The 23,503-nt window shown below is 35.6% G+C and overlaps 3 protein-coding genes and 1 non-coding gene across 4 annotated transcripts; all 4 read right to left on the reverse strand.

Moving 5' to 3' along the window:
• Positions 1 to 487: 487 nt before the first annotated feature.
• LOC140776541 (protein LEAD-SENSITIVE 1-like) lies at positions 488 to 3,218 on the reverse strand. The gene is made up of 2 exons (XM_073120278.1): positions 3,125 to 3,218; positions 488 to 1,153 (listed from the first exon to the last, which is right to left on the reverse strand). Exons 1-2 carry the CDS (start codon positions 3,216 to 3,218, stop codon positions 498 to 500), a joined length of 750 nt encoding a protein of 249 aa, XP_072976379.1. The 3' UTR covers positions 488 to 497.
• A 4,410-nt stretch (positions 3,219 to 7,628) lies between these two features.
• LOC140776536 (protein LEAD-SENSITIVE 1-like) lies at positions 7,629 to 12,105 on the reverse strand. The gene is made up of 2 exons (XM_073120270.1): positions 11,919 to 12,105; positions 7,629 to 8,654 (listed from the first exon to the last, which is right to left on the reverse strand). The coding sequence occupies exons 1-2, from the start codon at positions 12,010 to 12,012 to the stop codon at positions 7,882 to 7,884; spliced, it is 867 nt and encodes a 288-aa protein (XP_072976371.1). The 5' UTR covers positions 12,013 to 12,105; the 3' UTR covers positions 7,629 to 7,881.
• A 1,286-nt stretch (positions 12,106 to 13,391) lies between these two features.
• On the reverse strand, positions 13,392 to 13,463 carry TRNAQ-UUG (transfer RNA glutamine (anticodon UUG)). Its single transcript has one exon. It is a non-coding gene; the product is annotated as a tRNA-Gln (tRNA).
• A 7,536-nt stretch (positions 13,464 to 20,999) lies between these two features.
• LOC140775705 (arogenate dehydratase 3-like) lies at positions 21,000 to 22,094 on the reverse strand. Its single transcript, XM_073119111.1, has one exon. It carries the CDS (start codon positions 22,092 to 22,094, stop codon positions 21,000 to 21,002), a length of 1,095 nt encoding a protein of 364 aa, XP_072975212.1.
• Positions 22,095 to 23,503: the final 1,409 nt, after the last annotated feature.

Here is a 23,503-nt window from a genome sequence, read left to right on the forward strand (position 1 = left end):
TAAAATTATTGAATGTAATAATTATTAGGCAAATTTAAAATATTTAAAAAGCTCAAAAAAATGGAGCATGGTTGGAGCCCCACTATTGGAGCTAGCAATGAAGCCCGGTTGGAGTTGCTCTTAGTGCCTTATTATTATTTACGGGACACTATAAGAGAGAGAAAAATGACCCGTACTTATCTTCTTTATCATCTTTTTTATCTTCTACTTCATATGCTGCTGGTAATTATTCTTCTTCTTTTTCCTTTTCTTTTTCTTCTTCAGAATTTGTCATTTAAACACTTACTTTTATGAATGTTATTGTTTTACGTTATTTGATATAATACCCTGGAGGAATCCAACTGCAAATTAAGACACTCAACGGAGTAGACGATCAGTTTCTGCTTATCACCAAACATTCAGACGCGGAATTTAAATAAAAAGATAAAACTGTAGTGTTACGAATCTTGACATCAAGAGTCATTTTTTATGTAGCCCAGTAGTCTATTTCAGCAACGCTAGCTTCCCTCACTACCTCTGCTGCTACTGCTGTTGTTGCTACGGCTGCAAGTCTCTAGCAACTCAACAGGAATCTTGACAACATCATGCCGAAATCCAATATCAGATACATATCGGTTAATGCAATACATGCTACTAGCTAGTAAAGCAGCACCAGTTGATAAGTAAGGAAGAGGTGAATATGCTACTGCATTGATCGCTGCAGCCACGGATGTCATCTGCCCACTTCGTCCGAGACCGAATGCAGACTCCACAAGCAAACCTGTCTTGCAGTATATGGCGAAGTCCTCACAGTTGTTCTTGAATAAGCAATACATGCCGAATCCATTGTTAAGTAGATAATTGGCACGGTGGAGGACGATATCAGCGGGGTCCGAAGCAGCAAGAGTGCAGGTTCCTCCTCTAGCTTTTGCAAGGAAGAAAGCTGAGGAGACTGAGTAGTTGAAACGGTAGAGACTACATCCAGCTAAGAAGCAACCAAGGCAGGAGTTCATCACTCCACCTCGTTTACTCTGATCACCACATCTCTCACAGACGGTACCCAAATTCTTCGGCAAGGAGCTAATTAGAACCAAGTCTAATATAGTTCCTGTTCCAGTTTCCTGCCCACCTTCCCTAGTAAAATGAATGACCATTCCATCACCAACATATATCCCTAATATACAGAAAAAATCAAATAAAGAAATAAAAATCAGCCATTGTCACTTGAAGAGGTATGGCTCAGAACCAAAAATATGATTATTGGAGGGTTTTTTTTTTTCAGTACGTGCTGAAGAAGGTCAATAAGCAACAAGAAAAATAAATAATTGTAAGAACAGACTATGTCTAACATACCACAAACTGTTCTCGACCATCCTTCTAACTCGAAGAGTGCTTTCTCAGCAAGAAATAATTATCCTTAAACTAAGCGATAGAATAACTTCTGCTTTCTGAAGATCAGACCACATGGACTTCTGGACATGCTGAAAGTAAAGCAGTTGTTTGACGCGTCTTCTAAATAGGTGTGATGTATTTAAAATAAAGCTGGAGATGATGAAATATGATATTACTTCATGAGTCAAAATAAAAAGAGAGAGTTGATGTAAGCTAGGGATGTGAAGTATATGTAGAAAGAAATAAGTAGTCAAATAACAACCTCTTAAAGATTTAATTAATCAAAGTGAGCAATGAAACACTTTAGGAGCATTTTGAAAATGGTTCACATGAATTATGGGTTTGAGAAAGTAGAGCTAAGAGCTATTAGTGGACACCTCCTTTGCATAAGATAGGATGTGACATTCAAGAAGCAAAGCTGGAGATAAAGATATTACTTTGTGAGTCAAATTGGAGATAGACTGGATAGCTAGTTGAAATTAACCTAAAAGATACACAATTTTGTTAGGCTCTTTTGGAATGTAAAAGAAAAGATCTTTGCTACACAAAAAATTTGGTTTGCACTTTAAGGTGTCAAAATGGTGAAATTTATTGCTTTCAAGGATATTTAATTTTTTTCACTTTTCTAAACTTTACAAAATATCAAATGAAAATTTTGGCTGAAATTTGAAGCTGATAGAACAAACCAAAGATGAAACTGATGCCATGGGACCAAGCAAACGAAATATGAAGAAATATAACATAGAAAGTCAAAGTTAAAACTGAAAAGCCTCATTAGGTTTAAATAACTTCATTTAGAGGGTGGATTCCTTGAACTTACAAGCATAGATCTCCATGCAATTTTACCATGAGGTTGCCCAATAAAATTTGTATGGATCTAATCATAATTCAAAGGACAGTGCCTCAGTTTTAGCACACAACTTCCTGAGATCTGTAAAATTCATGTTGAATTTTTTTCTTTCTTTCTCTTTTTCTGAAACAAAAAATGTTGAGGACAGTTGAGGATTTCTTTTTCTTAAAACATGAACAATTTCAACCTATTAATTCCAGAAAGGCTGATTTATTTTACCTTGTTCGAGATGCTTCTTCAATTTTGCATCATATCCTCTTTGTTTTCTTCTAGGGAATCTTTCTGGTTACATGTTTCAAATCTTCAATTGATGTCTCAAGATCAAGAAATTCTCTAGATAGATTCTCATCTAGACTTTGTCATTCCTCAGTTGCGTCCAAAGAATAACGTTGTATTCAATAGCAAAGGGAAATAAGCAACTGCTCAAAGATATTTGAAACTTGTTAAGAATTTTAACAATATGTAGAGCAGAAATTGTCTGTCTTGTTGTCATGCATAGATAGAGTTACTTGCAGCTACATAGAGTATATAATTGGCCATTGGCACGCTACGTGCTGCAGCATAGTGCAAGTTGATGCTACATCTCAATGAAGAAATGCTACAACTGTTGACTAATTTCATGCTTCCATGTAATCCTTGATATAATATCTGAATTCAGAATATCTCAATGACGAGCAGTGGATTTGCTTAGCATCTTTCATCGCATATGTCAACAAAGGTAACTCTTTCAAACATGGTTTCAAAGACATCATGAGTGCTCTAATAACTAATTCGGTACCAGTGCAACAACGATCACATTCTACTCCTACTTTGGAATTCAAGTTAAAGCTGGGTGAGCAATGTAGATGGAGAAAACCCTAATGATGAAAAGATCAATCAAACAAACCTAAGTTATATCCATACCATGATGGGCGTAAACATAGGCCTTTCTCCAAGAATAGATATGATCCCCAGGTTTCAGCTCCTCCCTCTTGATCCTGTTCGACAAAATCTCCATCTCTAGTACCCAGTCACGAATTGCCTCTTTCCAATCTTTCACCTCATCCCCTTCTCTCTTCCAAATCGTGCCCAGTTATAGAAGGAAGAAGACATCTCGGTGCGGTGACTTCTCCTCCTCTCTTCCAATTTGTGCATATTATAAAAGGAAAAAGACATTGGAATAGATCGTTTCTATGTGCTGCTACCGTTGACCTCTTCTCTTTCAAATTGCGCCCTCTCTTATAGAAAGAACCGTTCCGAATTAACGGAAAATTATAGGAAGAAATTGCTCCGACAGCATGAAACCAAATTGGACTTTAATTGGACGACGACAGATACTATATATACGCTCTTTATCAAAGATATTTCTTCAACCACTAGATCACGATGGAGCCACAAGCTAAGCCGAAGCCATTTGCATCTATGAATATGTTATATTTGTGCTTCCTTCTTATATTTTGTTTGTACCCTTAGTCTTAATACCTTGTTCTAGTATTGTTCACTATTAGCAAATGTGGCACTTGTATCAAAGAAACGTGGCTCTCCCTCTCTCTCTCTCTTCTTCCTTGTATACTGAGGAGGCCGCCTTTAATATATCTATTGGATGGGTAACAAATTGTTGTGAAAAATGAGCTTTTTTTTTTTTTAAGCTAACAAATGTCACGTGTTGGGATTCTCTTGTTGTACATTATAAATGAAAAAAAAAAAAAAATATATATATATATATATGTCTCACTTTTGCGGCTCTTCATCAAGAATCTTATGCGAATCGGATTAGATCGGATCAAATCAAAGGAAGATTGGGCTCAATGGATTGAGTCTAATTATCTTATTTGGTATTTGGTTTAGTTGTTACGAACCGACCCAATCTGATCCGTAACGTTTTTAAAACTTAGATCCTAGCTTCAATAGCTATATGGATGCTAGAATTAGTTCGTGGTGTGAAGGGGGAAAAGTTATTGTGGAAGAGGAAGGTTAGAGATTGGAAGAAGCCGACCAAAGATTTATGCAGTAGAAGAAGGAAGGTGGGAGAATGCGCCAATAGTTAGAGACAAAGAGATAAAGCTAAAGCGAATTCCAATAATAAGATGATATCCCAACTAGGATTTCCTCCACATATATATAGAAGCTCACTTTAAGAACTCCTTAAACATAAAAACACTTCAAACAATCCTAACAATCCCTAACAAATCAACTAATCCAGTCTTCCTTATCTTCTCGGATTAAACTTTCGTCTCTTCATAGATAGGTTCCGAATCTAGAGAAGTCATGAATATCAAATTTGTAGATATGGAGGTTGCCGACTTTATCCAACTAGTTTAATATTATTCGAATATCTGTAAAATATTTTGTAAATAATTTCCCAAAACTACGCAGAGTTGAATTTAGCTAATTAAATAAAATCCTAACCTACTATGATTCTAACTAAACCAAATAACCAAATAAGATAATTAGACTCAATCCATTGAGCCCAATCTTTCTTTGATATGATCTGATCTAACTTGGTTCGCATCAATCCACCACGTTTCCAACCACTTTGTCCTCAAGGTGTTCATGGTGGTTCCCAAATCTTATGTACTTGATTTGTTGAGTGTGCATCCTTTTCGGCTTGTCCATGCTCTTCCCACGATTGGTCCTCCATGGCGCCCTCTGGATCATCTTTGATCATCTTCTCTATGAGCATAATGGCAGCAGGTTGTTTAGCGCATTTATGGCCCAGTACAAAACGCTCGTCGCAATAGAAACATAGACCCTTCGAACGCCGATCTTCAATGTCCGCTGGTAGGAGGCGTCGACCTCTCAACCTTGGCAGGTCCTTAGGATCTAGCTCGGTTCGAGGTGGGGCTGGCCCGCTTGGATTTGGCCGAGTCTGTCCCGAATATGGCATACCCAAGGCTAGCGGTCTCGGGTTGCTCAATGGCGTTTGCTCCATGGTTGTCGACTCCAATATGGTCCATTTTGGTTGGTATATTGCTTTCAATTCTTGTATCTTTTCCTCCATCATTTGTGCAACTAAGAAGGCCTCTAGCAAGGATGCAAGACGGGTAGCTTTGACTTCCGCTTGGATATCACGACGAAGCCCGAAGATGAAAGTACTTTTAAGGGCCGAGTACGACAACCCATGGACTCTATTGCTGATTCTTTCGAACTCCTCTTGATAGACTCTTACAGAAGTCTTTTGGGTTAGTTTCGTCAAGGTGGCTTGGAAGTATTTATAGTCCGAAGGTCCGAAATTCACACAAAGCGCATCGGCGAACTCCTCCCAAGTGGCAAAGGGGCGTGCGCGATGCGTTGCTTGATACCATCTCACTGCTACGTCTTCAAGGTGGAATGAGGCCAATAACACCTTTTGATGATTAGATGTCCCTTGATATGTGAAGAATTACTCCACCTTATAAATCCAATCCAACGGGTCCCCACCGCTGAACTTAGAAAAATCAATTCAAACGGTGCGGGGTTGTAGCATTTGGTCGCGCTCGTTCTCGCGTCCTCGATGAAGCGACTCTTGTTACTGGACCCTTGGCTAATGAGGGAGTTCCTCCCACTCATCCCAAGGCTCCTCCTTTGGGTGTGGAGCCATAGGTTCCCTCGGGTGAAAGGGAGGTAAGTCAGTACGGTGCCTATGCGGCTCATCGCGTTGTCTCCAAGGTGCCTCCAGGATCGATCCTCATCGGTTCCCCTCTCTAGGTAAGGGGTGTTCTTCATGTCTTCTATGACACTCAAGGGTACGTCTTGGAGGGTATTCATTCCTATCAACAAGGGTGGCTTTTATCTCTAACAATGTTTATGCCATAAGTGATAAGGTTTACGTGAGATCAGGAGGGCTTTCTATCCGTCCTCGAGAACTCTAAGGGGATGGAGATCTTGATATAGCCACGCAGTCCATCTCCACGCCTTGATCACTTACTTTCTTAGCTGCCTTGGATCTTATGGTAGCCATAGTGGTTCGAGGAAAGTTGGCTCTGATACCAGTTGTTACGAACTGGCCTAATCCGATCCGCAACAGTTCTGAAACTTAGATCCTAGTTTGATAGCCCTCCAATAGCTATATGGATGCTAGGGTTAGTTCGTGGTGTGAATGGGGAGAAGTTGTTGTGGAAGAAGAAGGTTAGAGGTTGGAAGAAGAAGGTTAGAGGTTGGAAGAAGCCGACCAAAGACTTGGACGATGGGAGAAGACGCCAATGGCTAGAGACAAAGAGAGAAAGAGATAAGGCTAAAACCAATTCCAATAATAAGATGATATCCCAACTAGGGTTTTAGCTCACCCTAAGGACTCTTTAATTAACATAAAAACACTCCAAACAACCCTAACAAATCAACTAATCCAGTCTTCCTTATCTTCTCGGATTAAATTTTTGTTTCTTCATAGATAGATTCCGAACCAGGAGAAGTCATTATCCAACTAGTTTGATATTATTCGGATATCTGTAGAATATTCTGAAAATATTTTCTCAAAACTGTGTAGAGTTAAATTTAACTAATTAAATAAAATCCTAACCTACTAAGACTCTAACTAAACCAAATAACCAAATAAGATAACTAGACTCAATCTATTGAGCCCAATCTCCCTTTAAGATGATATGATCTAACCCGATTCGCATCAGAATCGTATCACCAAATTGAGTTGGATTAATGTCAATTTTAACTTTTAAAAGAATGACAGGAAATCTAAAACAGTATTTTTTTTTTTTTTCATACAGATAGTGCTCCAATAGTAAATTATTATAAAATCTTTTTTGTTAACAAAAATGACAGTACTTATCATTTTCATATTAGATAATACAAAATGTTACGAGTTAAAGGGTAAAACTAAAGAGGTGTCAAATGCAAAAATGTAAAGCATATCATAAGATCGAACAGCCTAGACTTTCAAAATATGTAAATAATTAAGTGTCTGCTGTACTACGAACTCAAGAATCTATCTTTATATTCAAGCATAATTTTCTTATCAGTGTTATGTACATATATACATGGATTCTAATTTTATCACTAAGGATTCATAATATATATCTACGGTTTCATATTTTACATATTTGGATTCTCATATTATGTATCGATATCCATTTTGTATATGCGGGTAATCATATTATGTATTAATATCCATTTTGTATCTATGGATTACCGAGAAATGTGATTTGATTACGTTAATGTACCAACAAATAATTTGTATATTTGTCGTACTTTTATTTTCTTAGCTCCTTTACGTGTTTTTCTTTTATTACTCGGAGGAATACATATTTAGATATGAATTATGAATTAACTATATACTAATTCATTTGTATCTATGGATTATGAAAAAAATATCTATGGATTCGGTAAATATTTAGAATTTCTACAATTCATATTGACTGAAGGCGATTCTGATCTTATGGGAATTGTGAAGAGTAATATAGAAATGGAAAAAATCTCAAATCTGTCTCACTCCTGATTTGGTCTTAAAAGAAAGCCATCTGTGATTGAAATGCTATCTTAAAACATGCAAAACAAACACCAAATCAAACTGTCATCAGCTGAAAGGAAGCTTGACAAAGCAAGAACGAACCAACCAGCAAACTGAGCAAATTAACACAGCTGAGTAAGTCGACCTGTTTGTAGCGCACTTATCACAGAACATACAGACGAAATTCTAAATAAAAAGACAGATATGTGATGTTACTATCCTTGACATCAAGACTCACTTTTTATGCAGCACAGCACTCCATTTCAGTAGCGCCAGCTTCCATCACCACCTCCGTTGCTACTGTTGTCACTGCTGCCGCTGCTGCTGCTGCTGCTACTGCAGTTGCTGCTATTGTTGCTTCTGCTGCTGCTGCTGCTGCAGGTCCCTCAATTCTGGCTCGTGCAACAAGATTTGCAACAGGAATCTTGATAACATCACGCCGAATGCCAATATCAGATACATATCGGCCAATGCAGTACATGCCACCGGCTAACACTGTCAATCCAGTAGCACCTGTCGTCAAATAACGAAGAGGTGAAGATGTTACTGCACTGATTGCAGCGCTAAAGGATGCCAACTGACCACTTCGTCCGAGACTGAATTCAGTCACGACAAGCAAACCTGTCTTGCAGTATATGGCAAAGTCCTCACAGTTGTTCTTGAATAAGCTATACGTGCCAAATCCATTATCAAGGAGATATTTGGCACGGTGAAGGACAATCACAGCAGGATCTGAAGTAGCAAGAGTACAGGTTCCTCCTCTAGCTTTAGCAAGGAAGAAAGCTAAGGAGACTGAGTAGTTGAAAAGGTAGAGGTTGCCTCCAGCTAAGAAGCAATCAAGGCAGGAGTTTATCACTCCATGTAGGTTGCTCTGATCGCCACATCTCTCACAGACAATACCCATATTTGAGGGTGAGGAGCTGAATAGAACCCGGTCTAAGATGGTTCCTGTTCCAGTTTCCTGCCCTGCTGCCCTAGTAAAATGAATAACCATTCCATCTCCAACATATATCCCTAATATACAAAAATTAATCAATCTTAGACACTAGAAGAAGTATGGTTCAGAACAAAGAATATACATGTTGGAGAGTTTTTTTCTCTTTTATAAAAAAAAAATTCCAGTACATTCTGGAGAAGGTTAATTAGCAGCAAAAAAACTTGATAATTGTTGAAATGGAATATGTCTAACCTACCACAGCCAGTCGTAACCATCCTTCTTGGTTCTCACTCGAAGGGTGGTTTGGGACCAAAAATAGGCATGATGTGAAAGCGTAACTAGCAGAATTACATAAGAGCTTCTCATGAAGGCAGAGAAAGATGGTCAACAAAAGATACTTAAGAGTTATTTACAGAAGGAACCATTCATGTACAAAGTCAAAAGGAGACAGCTATACTTACAAATATTAACTCTCATATTTCTAGATTATATCACAGAAAGTAAAAATAATAATAATTGTTTAGACAGAACAATGATAGTCTGATATAGGCTCTAAAATAGGCAAATGAAGCACCTCCTTAAGGATCCCTGATCCTGACAGCCATGATGCTAAACAACCAAGCTGCAGAACTTAATCAACAACACCAAATGATGCTAAACTAAAGGATCCCTGATTCTGACAGCTATGATGCTAAACGACCAAGCTGCAGAACTTAATCAAGAACACCAAATGAACTAGGAGATGGCAGTTCTCAATCTACTAATAGTTTCTCAGCAAAAAAGAGCTACGATTTAAAGAATTAAACTAAGAAATCAAATAACTTTAGCTGCTTCCCAAAGATCAGGTCACATAGAATTATGGACTTGCTGAAAGTAAAGCAGTTAATTGACACGTTTTTAAACAGGGAGGGTGACATTCAACAAATAAAGCTGGAGATGGTGATATTACTTTGTGAATCAAAATAAAATAGGGACTTGATGAAATTAGAAAAGTTAATTGATATGTCCAAAAAAACCAGGGACATGACTTAATAGCAAGAAATAACAATCTTTAGAGAATTATTTAATCAAACTAAGCAATGAAGCACCTCAGGTACTTTTTAAAGATCAGTTCACATGGATCTATGGGCATGTGAACACCTCCTCTGGATAAAAATAAGATATTACACATTCAAGAATTAAAGCTGGAGATAAAGGTAAACTTTGCTAATCTGGAGATAAACTGGACGGAAGCCAGAAGATACACTATTTTGTTGGGATTGGAATGTAAACAAAAAGATCTTTACTACAAAAAAACTGTGGTTTACAATGTAAATTAAAGTGAAGCAAGATAACTGTTAATCAGACACTATCTTGTAGTTGAAGTTAGTTAAAGTGAACCACTTGTTAGTACCTCTAAGAACAGACTAATGAACTAGCTCAAAAGAGCTCCCACATCCGCATAATTGTTACACAAGTTTTAGGATTTGCGCAGACGCAAATAGGATGGACAACACTGACGAAGATATAATTTAGTTTTGAGAAAATTTTAGTTAACACCACGCGTTGTTTATTACATTTTATACCCTACATTTTTTACATGTCTAGTTTGAACCTCATATTTTCACTTTATGCATCAAAAGACACCCTTTGTTAGGTGACCTCACAGATCCTAAGTTCCTAATCATATACCTAGTTATTTTAACCATACAATGCAAATAACTCCACTCCCTTAAAGCGATAAAACCCTAGTGATTCAATTCATTGGACAAAAAGGTCCTATTATTGTGCAGTTCTCATCTATGATCCCTCCAATATCATTAATCCAATTGCTCGTTGAAATCGTCTTCTTCCCACTAAATCATTGTTCTTTCGTCTTCTAACCACTAAATCAATTTGCTTCAGAGTGAGGATCCAAGGGAGGGAGCCAGTAGGGAGGTCATCCTCATCGTCTTGGTTTTCTTCATTTTCATCAAGACAAAAAAGAAAATCAAGATCCTAAAACAACACTTTCTCTCATTAAAAAGGAAAATATTTTCTACTTCCACTGTAATTCCTGGACATTTAAGTCTGACAGTTGTCCCAATTCTTAAAGAGCTCACATCAAATTGCTTGTTCTTGCCCCTTTTGTTATCTATTTCAATTTTGTTTCAAACTTCTGCTATAACAGTTTATACCTTAAGGCCATGATGAGAATGGGAGGAAGGATCATTGATGCCGCAAGCTAAGGAAGTTCTTTTTGACAAATTATTTTAGGTTCTGTCATTCCTCAATTCTATTTGAAGAATAACAATGTATCCAATATCAAAGGGAATAAGCAACTGATGTTCTCTTATGCCAAATAGATAGAGGCCTAGATGGAGAAACTTCTCAGAGATGTTTAAAGCTTGTTAAGGCTTAAAAAAATTTATTTGATTTAAAAAAAAAAAAAGAAACTAACAAATACCTAAAGCAGAAATTATCAAATCTAAGTCTCAAACATCTCTCTGTTATAGATAGAGTTGCTTGCTGCTACATAGAGTGTATAATCAGCCATTGGCATGTCATGTGCTGTAGCAGAGCACAAGGAGACGGTAGCACAGGTTGCCGCAGTACATACATCACCACGGCAAGTATTAGCACAATAGATATGGGTCAACTATGCCAATGGCATGGCAGTTCTTGATATAATATCAAATTTTTATCTTGAATGGAAATGTTGTAATAGTTAAAAGTAATTTCATGCATACAGAAACAGATGCTGCACTAAGTAAGAACGGCCCTAAAGTAGAAAAGGCCCTACTTGTTGTTTGGTTTTTGTGAATAGAGGTCCCCTATAATTGGTAAGTGCTGTTGCTAGAATTTCCTTTGTTTGTATTGCTTGTTTGATGTTCTTTGCTCTTCTATGGTTTCATTGGCGGTTTTCTATGGTTTCCTTCTGTCCCTGCTGCTATTGTTGTTTTGTGGGCTGTCTGATAGGATTTCCTTGATCTCATTTATGAAGGCTAGTTATTGCCTAAGAGATAAGAGTAACTCCGTGCTTCCATGCAGTCCTTGATATGATAACCTAAGTTTCAAAACGTCTTAATGATGAACAGTGGATTTGCCAGTATAATTAAAATCACACTCTACTCCTAATGGTGAAGAACTAGCTTCTAGGTGGAATTGCGACGGATCAACGGAGATTGGAATGACAAAGTGAAAAATAAATAAAAATTCGGTTATATTCTCATTGAAGAAATCTCTGATTCCTTTTTCCACGCCGCCCATTCAAACCTAACCCTATCAAACGAATCGAGAAGCAGATAGAGAAAAGATCAATCAAATCAACTAAGTTCTATAAGAGACGAGTAGAAGAGTGGAAAAGAGCAAGCCAGCGGTACCGTGATGGGCGTAAATGTAGGCCGTCCTCCAAGAATAGATGTGATCCCCAGGCTTCAACTCCTCCCTCTCGATCTTGTTCGACAAAACCCCCATCTCTGATGTCCAAAACCGATTGCTTCTCTCGAATTTTAGCTTCACCGCTTCCCTCTTCCCTCTTCCGAATAATGATCAGTTATAAAAGGAAGAAGACGCGGTATATGAGAATAAAGTGGAGTTAAATTGGATGGTGACGGGTGTACTCATGGCATCATCGTTCATGGAGGAGTTTTTGACCAAACTAGCCCTTTTTCTATTTTACTTTTTATTAAAATAAATTATTTTCTTAATGGTCGAAAGATTAAGTTAAAAAGATTTATATATATATATATAACGCTAAATAATCAGTATTTTAAGATAAAATAAAAATACTGAATTAATTAGTATTTTTATCTAGAAATAAAATATTAATTAGTTTAGTATTTTTATTAGAGATACAGTAAAATACACTTCACTTATTAATAATAAGTTTGAAAAGCAGTCTATTTTTATAAATATAAAATTAGAATATGACTAATTTGGTAAAAAAAAACTCTTCTCGAGGTCCAGGTGTATTTTTGTAATTCAGTAGGTTACTTTAGCTGATGGGGAGTTATTGATTTAATTTCACAAAAAGTATTAGTACGGTCGTTCTTCTAGACCATTGAACAAGACAGTGATTTACCTTGCTAATAGCCTTACAATCTCCTCCTATACGCAGATCCGTCTATAGCCCTACATGGACTAGTACTTACTAGTGTCCAGTGATATATATACACCCAAGTAAATAAATTTAGAGTTAACCAATTTAACTATATTTTATTTGTTTATTTTTTCAGACGTATTCTGTCAAAAACTCCTAATTTCAAGTATAATCTGTCCGAATTTAATTTAATTTTAAGGCGACCTTAAGCACAAGTAAGCTTGTAAGAATTAGTTTATATATAAATGATATATATATATACCCAAGTAAATAAGTTTTGTAAAGTTAAGATAACAATAAAATGGGAACCATATTTTAGCTTTTTTTTCTAATTTTTCTCTATTTTGTTAGCCGTTGTTCGGTTAAAATTAACTGAAACTATGTTTAAGAGACTCAAAATAAAAAAAAGTTATAGGTCAAATGGTAAATATCTCTATTGTCGTAAGATGTTTTTGATAAATTTCTCTAATTTTAATATCATCATTCTCAATTATAGTATTTAAAATATTTCTTTTAGTTACATCTAAGTAGTCATGATTAGAACTGAACTTAATTATTTTGCTTTTATATAAATTGTTTAAAATGGTCCAAAAAGTATATAATAATATGAGATATCATAGTAGAAACTAAATCTAATCATTTTGTAAGAAAAGAAATCTAGAGATAAATATATTTACACTTTAAAGTTTAAACATCAGAAAAGAATGATAAATATCATTCTTAGAATGAGAAAAAAATTAAAAAGAACAAGCAAAGGTCCTACCGGGATTCGAACCCAGGTCGCTGGATTCAAAGTCCAGAGTGCTAACCACTACACCATAGAACCAGTGCTGACAATTAACTGTAAACTTTTTGATTTCTATAAAAAACATTAGAGGATTCAAATCATTTTTCAAAGCAAATCATAATCTAATTATTTGTATGGAACAACATCTAACTGGTTTATTAAACGAATTTACTTATAATAGGAGCTCACCCAATGAAATTCACTTAAAAATTAAATAAGTCCTAAAATTTATAAGCATGATTTTAAGATTTTAGGCTACTTAATTTATAACACAAAATTAATATTAATAATGCTCTATAATAATAATAATAATTAAATAATAATAAAGCACAAGGCTTATAATATGTTTACTATTTTGTTATGCGAAATTTTTCAATATTAAATAAATGTTATACTTCTTATTTGACTCTGTGTGCAATGGATTCGCATTAACTAAAAGTCATCTCGAGATGATACTTATTATTTTATTTTATTTTTAGCTAATCTAGTTAAGATCACTAGAAGGTATCAGTATGTGATAAACAATTAATTTCTTTTCTGGCATCATTATACGACAAATATATTATATCTCTTTCACTAACCGTTGAAAGATATTAAAATTACCATATAAGGTCTTTCGATCTAGCATTGGGTTGTCTTTTAATCTCCATAAGAGCCACTTAAGAAAGTTATTGTAATGATCTAAAAAAAGTTTGCTCTCTAGACTTCTAGATAGACTCAATCATCATAGAAAGTCACAAAATAATTTGGCTGTTCTATGAAATATATCTATTTAGCTACTCATAATCAATATATTAGTTAGTTGTATGAAAAAGAAATAGGATACACAAAAATAATATATTTATATATATTGCTAACGGATACTATAATGATATCACACAAAATAAAATACTGAATGTTGTATGAAATATGAAGTACGAACAGAATAAAAACAAAATTGGATCCACTCGCCTAAATTTAAGTGAAATAACTAAAATCTCTAGTAAATAAATAGTATATTTTAATCTAACCATCAATATGATTTCTAAAATTAATAACTAATCTAAATCACTTAATTGGGATGAATTGAGGCCCAAGGATTTGGGGTGGGCTGTAGTAGCTAGCTCTAGCCTAAAGGCCACCATCCCACCTAAGCAGGTTGGGCCGTGTAGGTGTAGCCCACGCAGCTAATGATTGGTTTGGACTGGGCTGGCCTGCCCACGGACAAGCCTAACCGGCCCTTATGACCACAACGACTCCTACGAGGAGGAGAGAATGGAGAGGAGAGAAGGGGAGAAGTCGCCGACGGCAATCGACTAGTTCTTTGCTTCATTGAGTTTATAAGCATTACGCAACTAATTGGTGTTAGTTTTCCGGGCCTTATTTGCTATTAAGTTTAGGAATCACTTTTAATTGATTTAGAAATTTTTATATTGATTCAGTAACTAAATATCATTTTATATTTTTTATATCTAATAAACTTTACTTTTCAAAAAATTAAGAGTAAAACATGAAACTAACTACGAGTTCGGGGCTTAACCTCAAACTAATTAATTATATTAGTCAGAATTGAATCTAACTAATACTTTGGATTTAAAGCAAAAATGGCATCCTATTGATCCAAATTACAGCCATATATGGAAAATTAGTGATCATAACATAGTAAAAGAAGCATTTTTGGACGCTCAAATTTTCTAGTGCTCATATTTTCTAGATCAAATAAGGGTAACCATGCTTTTATAAACTAATGTATTTTCATATGAAATTAAATTTTACTCACCTTGTGATTAGACCTAAATTTAGCTTACGGATTTTTACAAATCACACTCTATATTTTGCCTATTTTGTGATTCGCACTCCGTCTTTGAGGATTTTATAACGCGACTCCTCATTTTTTCTATAATGTTCATTTAATACCCCAATGTTACTTTGGCTAATTGACATTAACCATGTTATATAGTTTATGTGACTCTAATTCAAAGATTACTAAAATACCCTTAAAAAGTTCTGACCTAATCTAAATCCCCACAAAATCTTTCTTCCTTAAACTAAACCTTGACCCCACAAAATCTAAATCTTCTTATCTATAACTAAACCCTACCTTACAAAATTATAATATCAAAACCCATGGCCCATAAAAATCCCCCAAAATCTCTACCACGTACAAACTTTAGAAGCTTCCCCCCAACTTTACCTAATTTTCTTTCTCTCTCTAGCTTAAACCCTTTTTTTCTTCATATTTCCCCAAATTTTCTTCATCTCCCTTTCATTTTTAAAGTTGTAAGCAACAAAATCGGCTTAGCGATTGGAGAGCTCTAAGATTTCTATGGCTTGGAGTTTGAAAATTCTAAAATTGGCTTGGCATTTATGTGATGTTCTCTATGGTTTGAGAAAAAGCAACAAGTATGGATGTTCATATTATGAATAAAATTAGAGATAAGTACAAGAGTAATTTAAAAATGTTATAAATTACATAGTGGATTATAATAGAATATTCTCTTTCTGGTGTCATATAGTTTGATTATGGTTAGATTAAGTTAACTGAGGGTGTTAAATGAATATTATAGAGAAAAAGAGAGGTCGTGTTATAAAATCCCCAAAGATGGGTGTGCGAATCATAAAATAGGCAAAATATAGGATGTGATTTATAAAAATCCCATAATTTTATTTGTGTTACTTTACCCTCTTATTGATATAGTTAAATTGAAATTGTAATTTTTTTCATTGTATTTAATCAAACTAGATATTGAATTTGAAAAATCCTCGTTAGAGATAGTTGTAGAAGATCTAATGAACTCTTTAATGCATCTAAAATAATATCGATTGAGTTTCATATGACAAAAATATGACATTATATATATATATATATATATATATATATATAATATTTTTATTATTTGAAATTCGGTCAGTATTATTTTTAAAGAAAATTTACATATAACACTATATTATTAGATCTATTAATTAAACTTAACCAAACATCTAGGTTAAGTCAACTATATTAATAAAATTATAAAAATATCCTCAACCAAGTCATACTAATAGCATTTAGTCATTTTAAAAATAAGGGCATTCTAGTTATTTTTAAAATAAAATATTTATATTTACAGTATTAGTTCAAAACTAATCCAGAGTGTTTTTTACAATTTCATATAAAAATAAGGTATTAAATATATTAAAAACTTATCAAATTCTCTACGCCTTTGTTTATAATGAATCTTCAAATTCGACCTATAATTTAATTAAATATATTAAAAGGTACTATTTTACTTTAAAGTACATCATAAAGAGGTGAAGTAAAATTAGATAGGTAAAATATAATTTTTCATATTTTCATACTAATTATTATAGTATGGTCATATAGCATTTAACAATCTCTTACCATTCTCAAGTTAATAAGATCTTTCACTGGTAAACTCCTCTTTATTGTGAATCATATTTTATATTTCCTTCTTCAAAAATATTATTTGTAGCATCATACCATCATACCGACGTCGATGCAGAAATTTGTTTAACATAACAGTGTGTTTTCATTATAAAATAGCATACATGATAAGTATCTGCAATCTGTGTTCATATCATACTAATTCATCACAGCCTATAAACAAACAATAGAGGTTGTCATTCTTTAGTTTTTCCTTTTTTCCCAAGTACCCATCTGCATGCTCATGTTTGTTATTGCTTGAAACAATCACATATATATCAGATGATCTGAGAGTTTAGTGCCCATTTTTTGTTTGTCAACTTGCTTAATTCTTCTTTTGCTCTCAATCAACTTGCTGTTATTTGGGACCAAGATCAGTTCTAGAAGATGAAGTTGCCATCATAGGGTGGTTGAGAAGTATTAATTTGTGCCCCTACCATTACCAACTTAGAGAAATATCTTAGCTTGGAGTAGGTGGGGAATATTGAGCATCTTTCAATGATTTACTTCAACTGAGAGCAAAAATTGAATGTTTGATTGTTGAAAAGAGTCTTCTTGGTTGGTGTAAAAACATTACAAGGTAAAAATAGTAAACAGTGTGTACAATCTTGGAGGGCCTACAGAATGAACTAAAGAGTAAACAGTCTGTAGTAATCTTTAGAACATCAAAAGGATGAAGAAAATTTCAACTGGAAGAAGTTGGAGAACTTCTAAGAGCTGCTTTGATATTATCACTCAAACCCTAATGCTTCAAAAACATCCTAACATTAATTTTCTTAATAGAGAATTATGATATAGATAAGAAAATTTCAACTGGAAGAAGTTGGAGTACTTCTAAGAGCTGCTTTGATATTATCACTCAAACCCTAATGCTTCAAAAGCATCCTAACATTAATTTTCTTAATAGAGAGTTATCATATAGATAAGCTACATTAATGATAGACACAAAACGACCTTAATATCTTGAGTAAACGTAAATCATGAACCGATCATTAAGATCAAATGAGGTATTTTTATTTTCAGAAACTATTGGAATATTCGATATTCTCTGAATATTTATTTTTAAGACATTAAAAGTAAAATACAGAAGTTTGAATCATATTAAAAACATTAAAAAAAAACACCTATTTAAGAACTAAGTTTCCTAGATTATTCGACATTAGAGATGAGACCTTTGATATGATCAACTATGATTCTATTAGTCTCTCACAATGGGAAATGGTAGGTGGCAAGTAGATTCTCCATCAGCTAGAATCCATTAGATTGCATTGCATCAAGCTAGTGACAGATTTAGACCCACAACCTTAAATGTTATCTAGTAAACTTATAAGTGGCTTAGTTTTACGTCATTGAATGCGTAGTGCTGATGCTACTACCTAATTGAAGGCATTAATGTTCTAAATTATTCACAAATATAAGTAGTTGAAGACTTGAAAGGCATCTAAATGGCTTGGATCTACCTATATATGTCCTTGGAAGTACTTGGTCAGGAATCTATCTATCAAGTAAAACGTTTAGCATATTGGATTAGAAAAATAACTCTAAAAAGAAGTGAAATAATCTAGGGAAGAATATAAGTTAGGCTAACATATATATATATACTGTGCAGCATATATAAATATTAATATAAAAAGACTAAAGTACTCCTCTTGTTCTGCAACAACTAATCTTTATATTTTGGACATTATCTTCACCGGTAGTTTTGAAGTTGTATATAAATTTATATACAACTTCAAGGTGTTTGTGACTTAAAATAAAATTTCAGGAAGACGTACAGTCTAAAATTAAGCTTAGTTATTATGGGGTAAACTATAATTTTCTATCATTATTTATTGGCAAATACTTTAATACCACTCTAAATTTATAATCTTAATCTAATGACTAAAATACTCAGTTTTCACACCTGGTACTGATTCCAAAACCACACTATGTTAAAAAAATGACATATTAGTCAAGAACATTATTACGTGTGCCTAACTTCTGGATTACACGTTATTTTTTTATTAAGATTTTTCTCTGTTAGATATGATTATACCTTAATTATAGGAGGTATTATTTAATATTAAGTTATTTAAATTTGATTATTTGGAGATAGACTTTAATTTAAATATGATTCTCTATCTCTATCTGTTATTAAATTTAATTTAAATTAATTTTAACTAACGAGAGATATATATAAAAAATAAAAAATAATCAAATAGATAAAATTTAATTAAACTTTCATCAAGTTAATATATATATATATATATTACTTAATAAATTATTAAGATAATATAATTATTAAAAAATAATGTGTAAAATAATATATTTAAAAAATAATAATTATCTATTGAACCGATAATATCTTTTAGATTTGTTACATTTCTATTATACTCTTCAAGATTTAATCATTAGATATTTATCAAATCAATGGATAAATAATTATCTCTACGGTACCGAAGAAGTGATCTTATTTATTTTGGTACATCTGATGCTTTAATTGTGACACGCGTTTCCAGTTACTAGTATTAATTTCGAAGCACAACATTGGTGCAGTCTTATTTGTTGGGGGTAACAACCGACCAGATCGGTTGTACATCTAGTTAGGTCTTTGTAATATAGAATTATGCTTTGTTAATAGCGATTTATTAAGCTCTTTTTTTCTTTATTTGTTTTAATTCCAATGTATTCTGAGCCCTTAAGCTAATGACAAACTAGATAATTAGCAAGCCCTCCAAGAAACGAGCTACTGTAGACTCAAATCGTACATACGACCTTATGACTTAGGCTTTTGCTTGATATTCTAACAGGAATCGCTTATTGGGCTAATATGGTTAATTTAAATCACACAGTATTAAAAGAAAACCGATGATATGAGAGAGAAGTAACCGATCATCATTATATATTTAACCAACATTTTAATGGATTTGGATTTTGGAACCATATATATATATATATATATAAACAAAAACAATAACAAGTGATCGCTAGCTAAGCATTGCGTATTTGTTTGATCTCACGCAATGGAAGACAAAGCTGGGAATAATTATATAAACATAACAGGTTTCGCAATCTATGGGCTTACGTTTCAAGGTGGTTGGATTCTTTAATGACTTTTTCTTCAACCCAAGCTTGGTTGAGTACGTCTTCTGTGGGTTATGACTTAAAAAACTATAGAGATTATTGGATGTCTCTTCTCTTGTAAGGTCTAGTTATATATATATAAAAGATAAAGTTAAAGTTTTTATTTAAGTAAAGTCATTACCGTAAGTTGACAGCAAGGTTTTGCCAATCAATTCGCATTATAATAGCTTTAGAGTTGAGAGCTTTTTGCGTTGTTTTGGATACAGTTGAGATAATAATTTTACTCTCTCTCTCTCTCTCTCTCTCTCTCTCTCTCTCTCTCAAACGTAATAATAAGCTTGTGATAAATTATGATTGAATGGTAGATACTTTTTGTAAAGAAACAAATCATTGAATGACAGATAGATGATACTAGTGACGAATAATTATGGCCAGCTAGCTTGGTGGTTAACAACAAAGAGTGGTTGAAAGGTGCCAAATATATAGGTATTTGTTTTTAATATAAATATATATAGCTAATTGTATTCAAAAGCTACAAACCCAAGTTGAAAGTGCTAGAACTAATAATCGAATTGTTGCATTAAAATTAAAATTGTACTACATCAACATCATTATTAGGAGAAACAACTTGTCTGACGAATCTAAATCCAATAATAGAATATTGTCTTCATTTTACCTTGTAATCTAAATCCTGTGACATCATTTGAATTCGAGGTTATTATTCATGATCTAGGGGTGGATTGATTACTTCATTCTTTACAAACATGATGGTCTTGAATTACTAGGCTTGGAGCCGAGTCTTTAAGAAAACTAAATATTGTCTAATAGTTTCTCTGGAATCTAAAGACACAGAATCTCTGATGCAAGCAACAACAAAAGAAAAAATTGATGGTGTTTTTGGAGCAAATCGAGATAATTGAAGTTGGTATTTTGGGTCTCTATTCTTTCATATCATCTTACAAGTGAAGAGAAAAAAAGGAAAAGAAAAGAAGAGAGAGAGAAAAATAAAATGAAATCTGTTAAAAAAAAGTTTCAATATGCACAGATTCAGTTCCCCTTTTCCCCTTCTTCTTGCAGGGATTCATAAATCCATAATATATTTTGTGCTACTATAATTTGTACGTGCATTTATAACTCCCCAATACTCGTAGAGACCCAGTGATCTCCTCCAACCTAGCGAGTGCAGATTCGACGTCCGACCTGTTTCCCTCCACGTCTAAGATGTAGACGTAGTCCATGTACACCCTTTCCTGCCTGATCCCCTTGGCTTCTTTGTCTTCTTCCACGACGACGCGAACCGGGTTCGACCGGTTGGGCCGGTGGTCGACCCGGGTGACCTTAACGCCCCGGCTCTCGAGGATCCGCATGGCGAGGAAAAGATCCGACGGCCCGTTGAGCAGCGAGAGGGCTAAAGTGGTCTTTTCGCGTCCGGTTATGGGAGGTGGGGTGGGGCCCAGAGCCAGCTGTAGGAAGCGGTTCACGTTTTCGGCCTGGTCCTGGAGGTTTTCCTCGAGGACCCGCAGCCCGAACTCGCGGGCGGCGATCCGGCTGCCGATGACGGCGGTGTCGGCGATCCCTTCCTCGGCGACGATGCGGGCGGCGTCGGCGGCGCAGGGGACCTCCTCGACGGCGATGTCGAGGGCGGCGAGGCTGCGGCGGCAGTGGGCGAGGGCCTGGGGGTGGCTGACGACGCGGCGGAGGGAGGAGGGGTGGGAGGAGGGAAGGGTGAGGAGGCAGTGGTTGACTGGGAGAAGGAGCTCGCCGGAGATGACGACGGCGGGGTGGCGGAGGAGGAGGTCGAGGTTGCGGCCGATGGGGCCGTCGAGGGAGTTCTCGAGGGGGACGACGGCGCGGTCGGCGCTGTGGTCCTCGAGAGCGGCGAATGCAGCCTCCATGTGGTGGCAGGGGAAGGCCGCTCCCGCAGAGGAGGGGAAGGCGGCGGCGGCGGCCTCCTGGGAGTAGGAGCCACGGGAACCCTGGTAGGCGACGCGGAGGGGGATGCCGCCGCCGGCGGACGGAGGAGGTGGGGTCCATCGGAAGAGGCGCTCTAGGTCGGCGGCGGCGAGCTCGAACCCGAGGCGAGAGGCGAGCTCCTCGGCGGATCGGAGCGGAGAGGAGAAAGCATCAGGGTACGTCTTCTTGCGATTCTGATGTTGATGCTTCAAGCTGGCAGTGATCGGAGAGGTAGAAATCCTAAGCGCCATTATGGTCAGATCTAATCGAACTTTTTTGTTTTTTTTCTTTTTTTCTTTTTGTTTTTTTTGGAAATCAAGAAGTAAAATAAAGAGAAGGGGGATGGGGATAAATTAGAGAAGAATTAGATGCACAGAGATCGTGGTAGGGATCCCTGGCTAAGGAAGGAAGGAGAAGGGCAGGAGTTTATATACAAGTAAAGAATACCGCTGAATAGTTTCGTCGGGTTTGGTGGGTGAGGGGTGTTAGGTGGGAGAAGCGGCAGAGAAGGCTCGTGGGAACGTGGGGACTAATTCGCCCATAAGACCCCCCCCTTGACAAATATTACCTATTAAATCATTATTTTTTATTTTAAATTTTTCTTCTTCTTTTTTTCTTTCCAATAAGTCTGCGAATTTATTTTACGAATAGTGAATTTGGAGTCATAAATTCGTAAATTTCCGTTCTGTTTATTTAACTTCGTCCCTGCTAATTTCGCAGCGTGCTAATTTCCGGGTCTGTGTTTGGTTGGTGGGTGAGGTCGGTAGGAATGAGTGGACCGGTCAGCAAGTCGAGAGAGCTGCGGTCTTTCTTCGAGGGAGAAATATTCATCCTACTTACTATCGGTTTGGTAAGAGGAATTAGTCTGCGTAGACAAAAGCTCTCCTCTTGCGTCGCAGTTGCGTAGTAATCTCCGTCATCACGTCAAACCTGCGAATTGACTGAAAATATGCGTCAAATTAGCGAAACAAAATAGAAAAAGGGAAACGAAAAACTGACCTAATTGGAGGAATTGACCGGAGTAAGATATTCCTAAAACTTATTTATAGAAATAAGTTTACCTTCTAAACTCAATGCCAAACTCAGTGATGCACATCTTAGTTTGTTAGTTTACCACTTTATTGCCATGGTAGTAAAATACTCAATTGTTGGTATTTTACTCGTCTAAAATTAGCATTTATCGCATTCCACCACGTGGGAGAATTTCGTGGTTGAATGGACGAAAAGTGGGCCCCAGCCAGCCAGACAGCCATCCACGTGATCCACACGGACTAAGGCGGTTGGTCGAGTATTTGTTTTATGTTTTTTAATTTAGTTTAGCCCGACGGCTTGTACTTTGAGCTAGAAAGGAGATAGGCAGAGAGGTGTTGCAGTGCTGTGACAGCGCGCTGCATGCTAACTGCTAAGGCGTAAGCATTCTTAATTGGGCTCAAGGATCTTTTATGAGTTGGACTCTCTACATAATTAGTTTCGATTCTGCAGTGATAATATCAAAGTAATAACTAAAGCGGTAAAAGCTATTAGAAGATTTGGTGGAGAGAAATTATTACAATTGTGTGGGAATGTCTTTTCGGTGGATTTCAAACTTTTCCGTTCAATTTTTCTTTTCTTTTTCTTTTGATCATTTAATAGATTAGAGAAATGGTCAACCCCCTCTACG

The sequence above is a fragment of the Typha angustifolia genome, chromosome 14, assembly GCF_048772165.1.
Source record: "Typha angustifolia cultivar Huaian chromosome 14, ASM4877216v1, whole genome shotgun sequence".
Lineage (NCBI taxonomy): Eukaryota > Viridiplantae > Streptophyta > Magnoliopsida > Poales > Typhaceae > Typha > Typha angustifolia.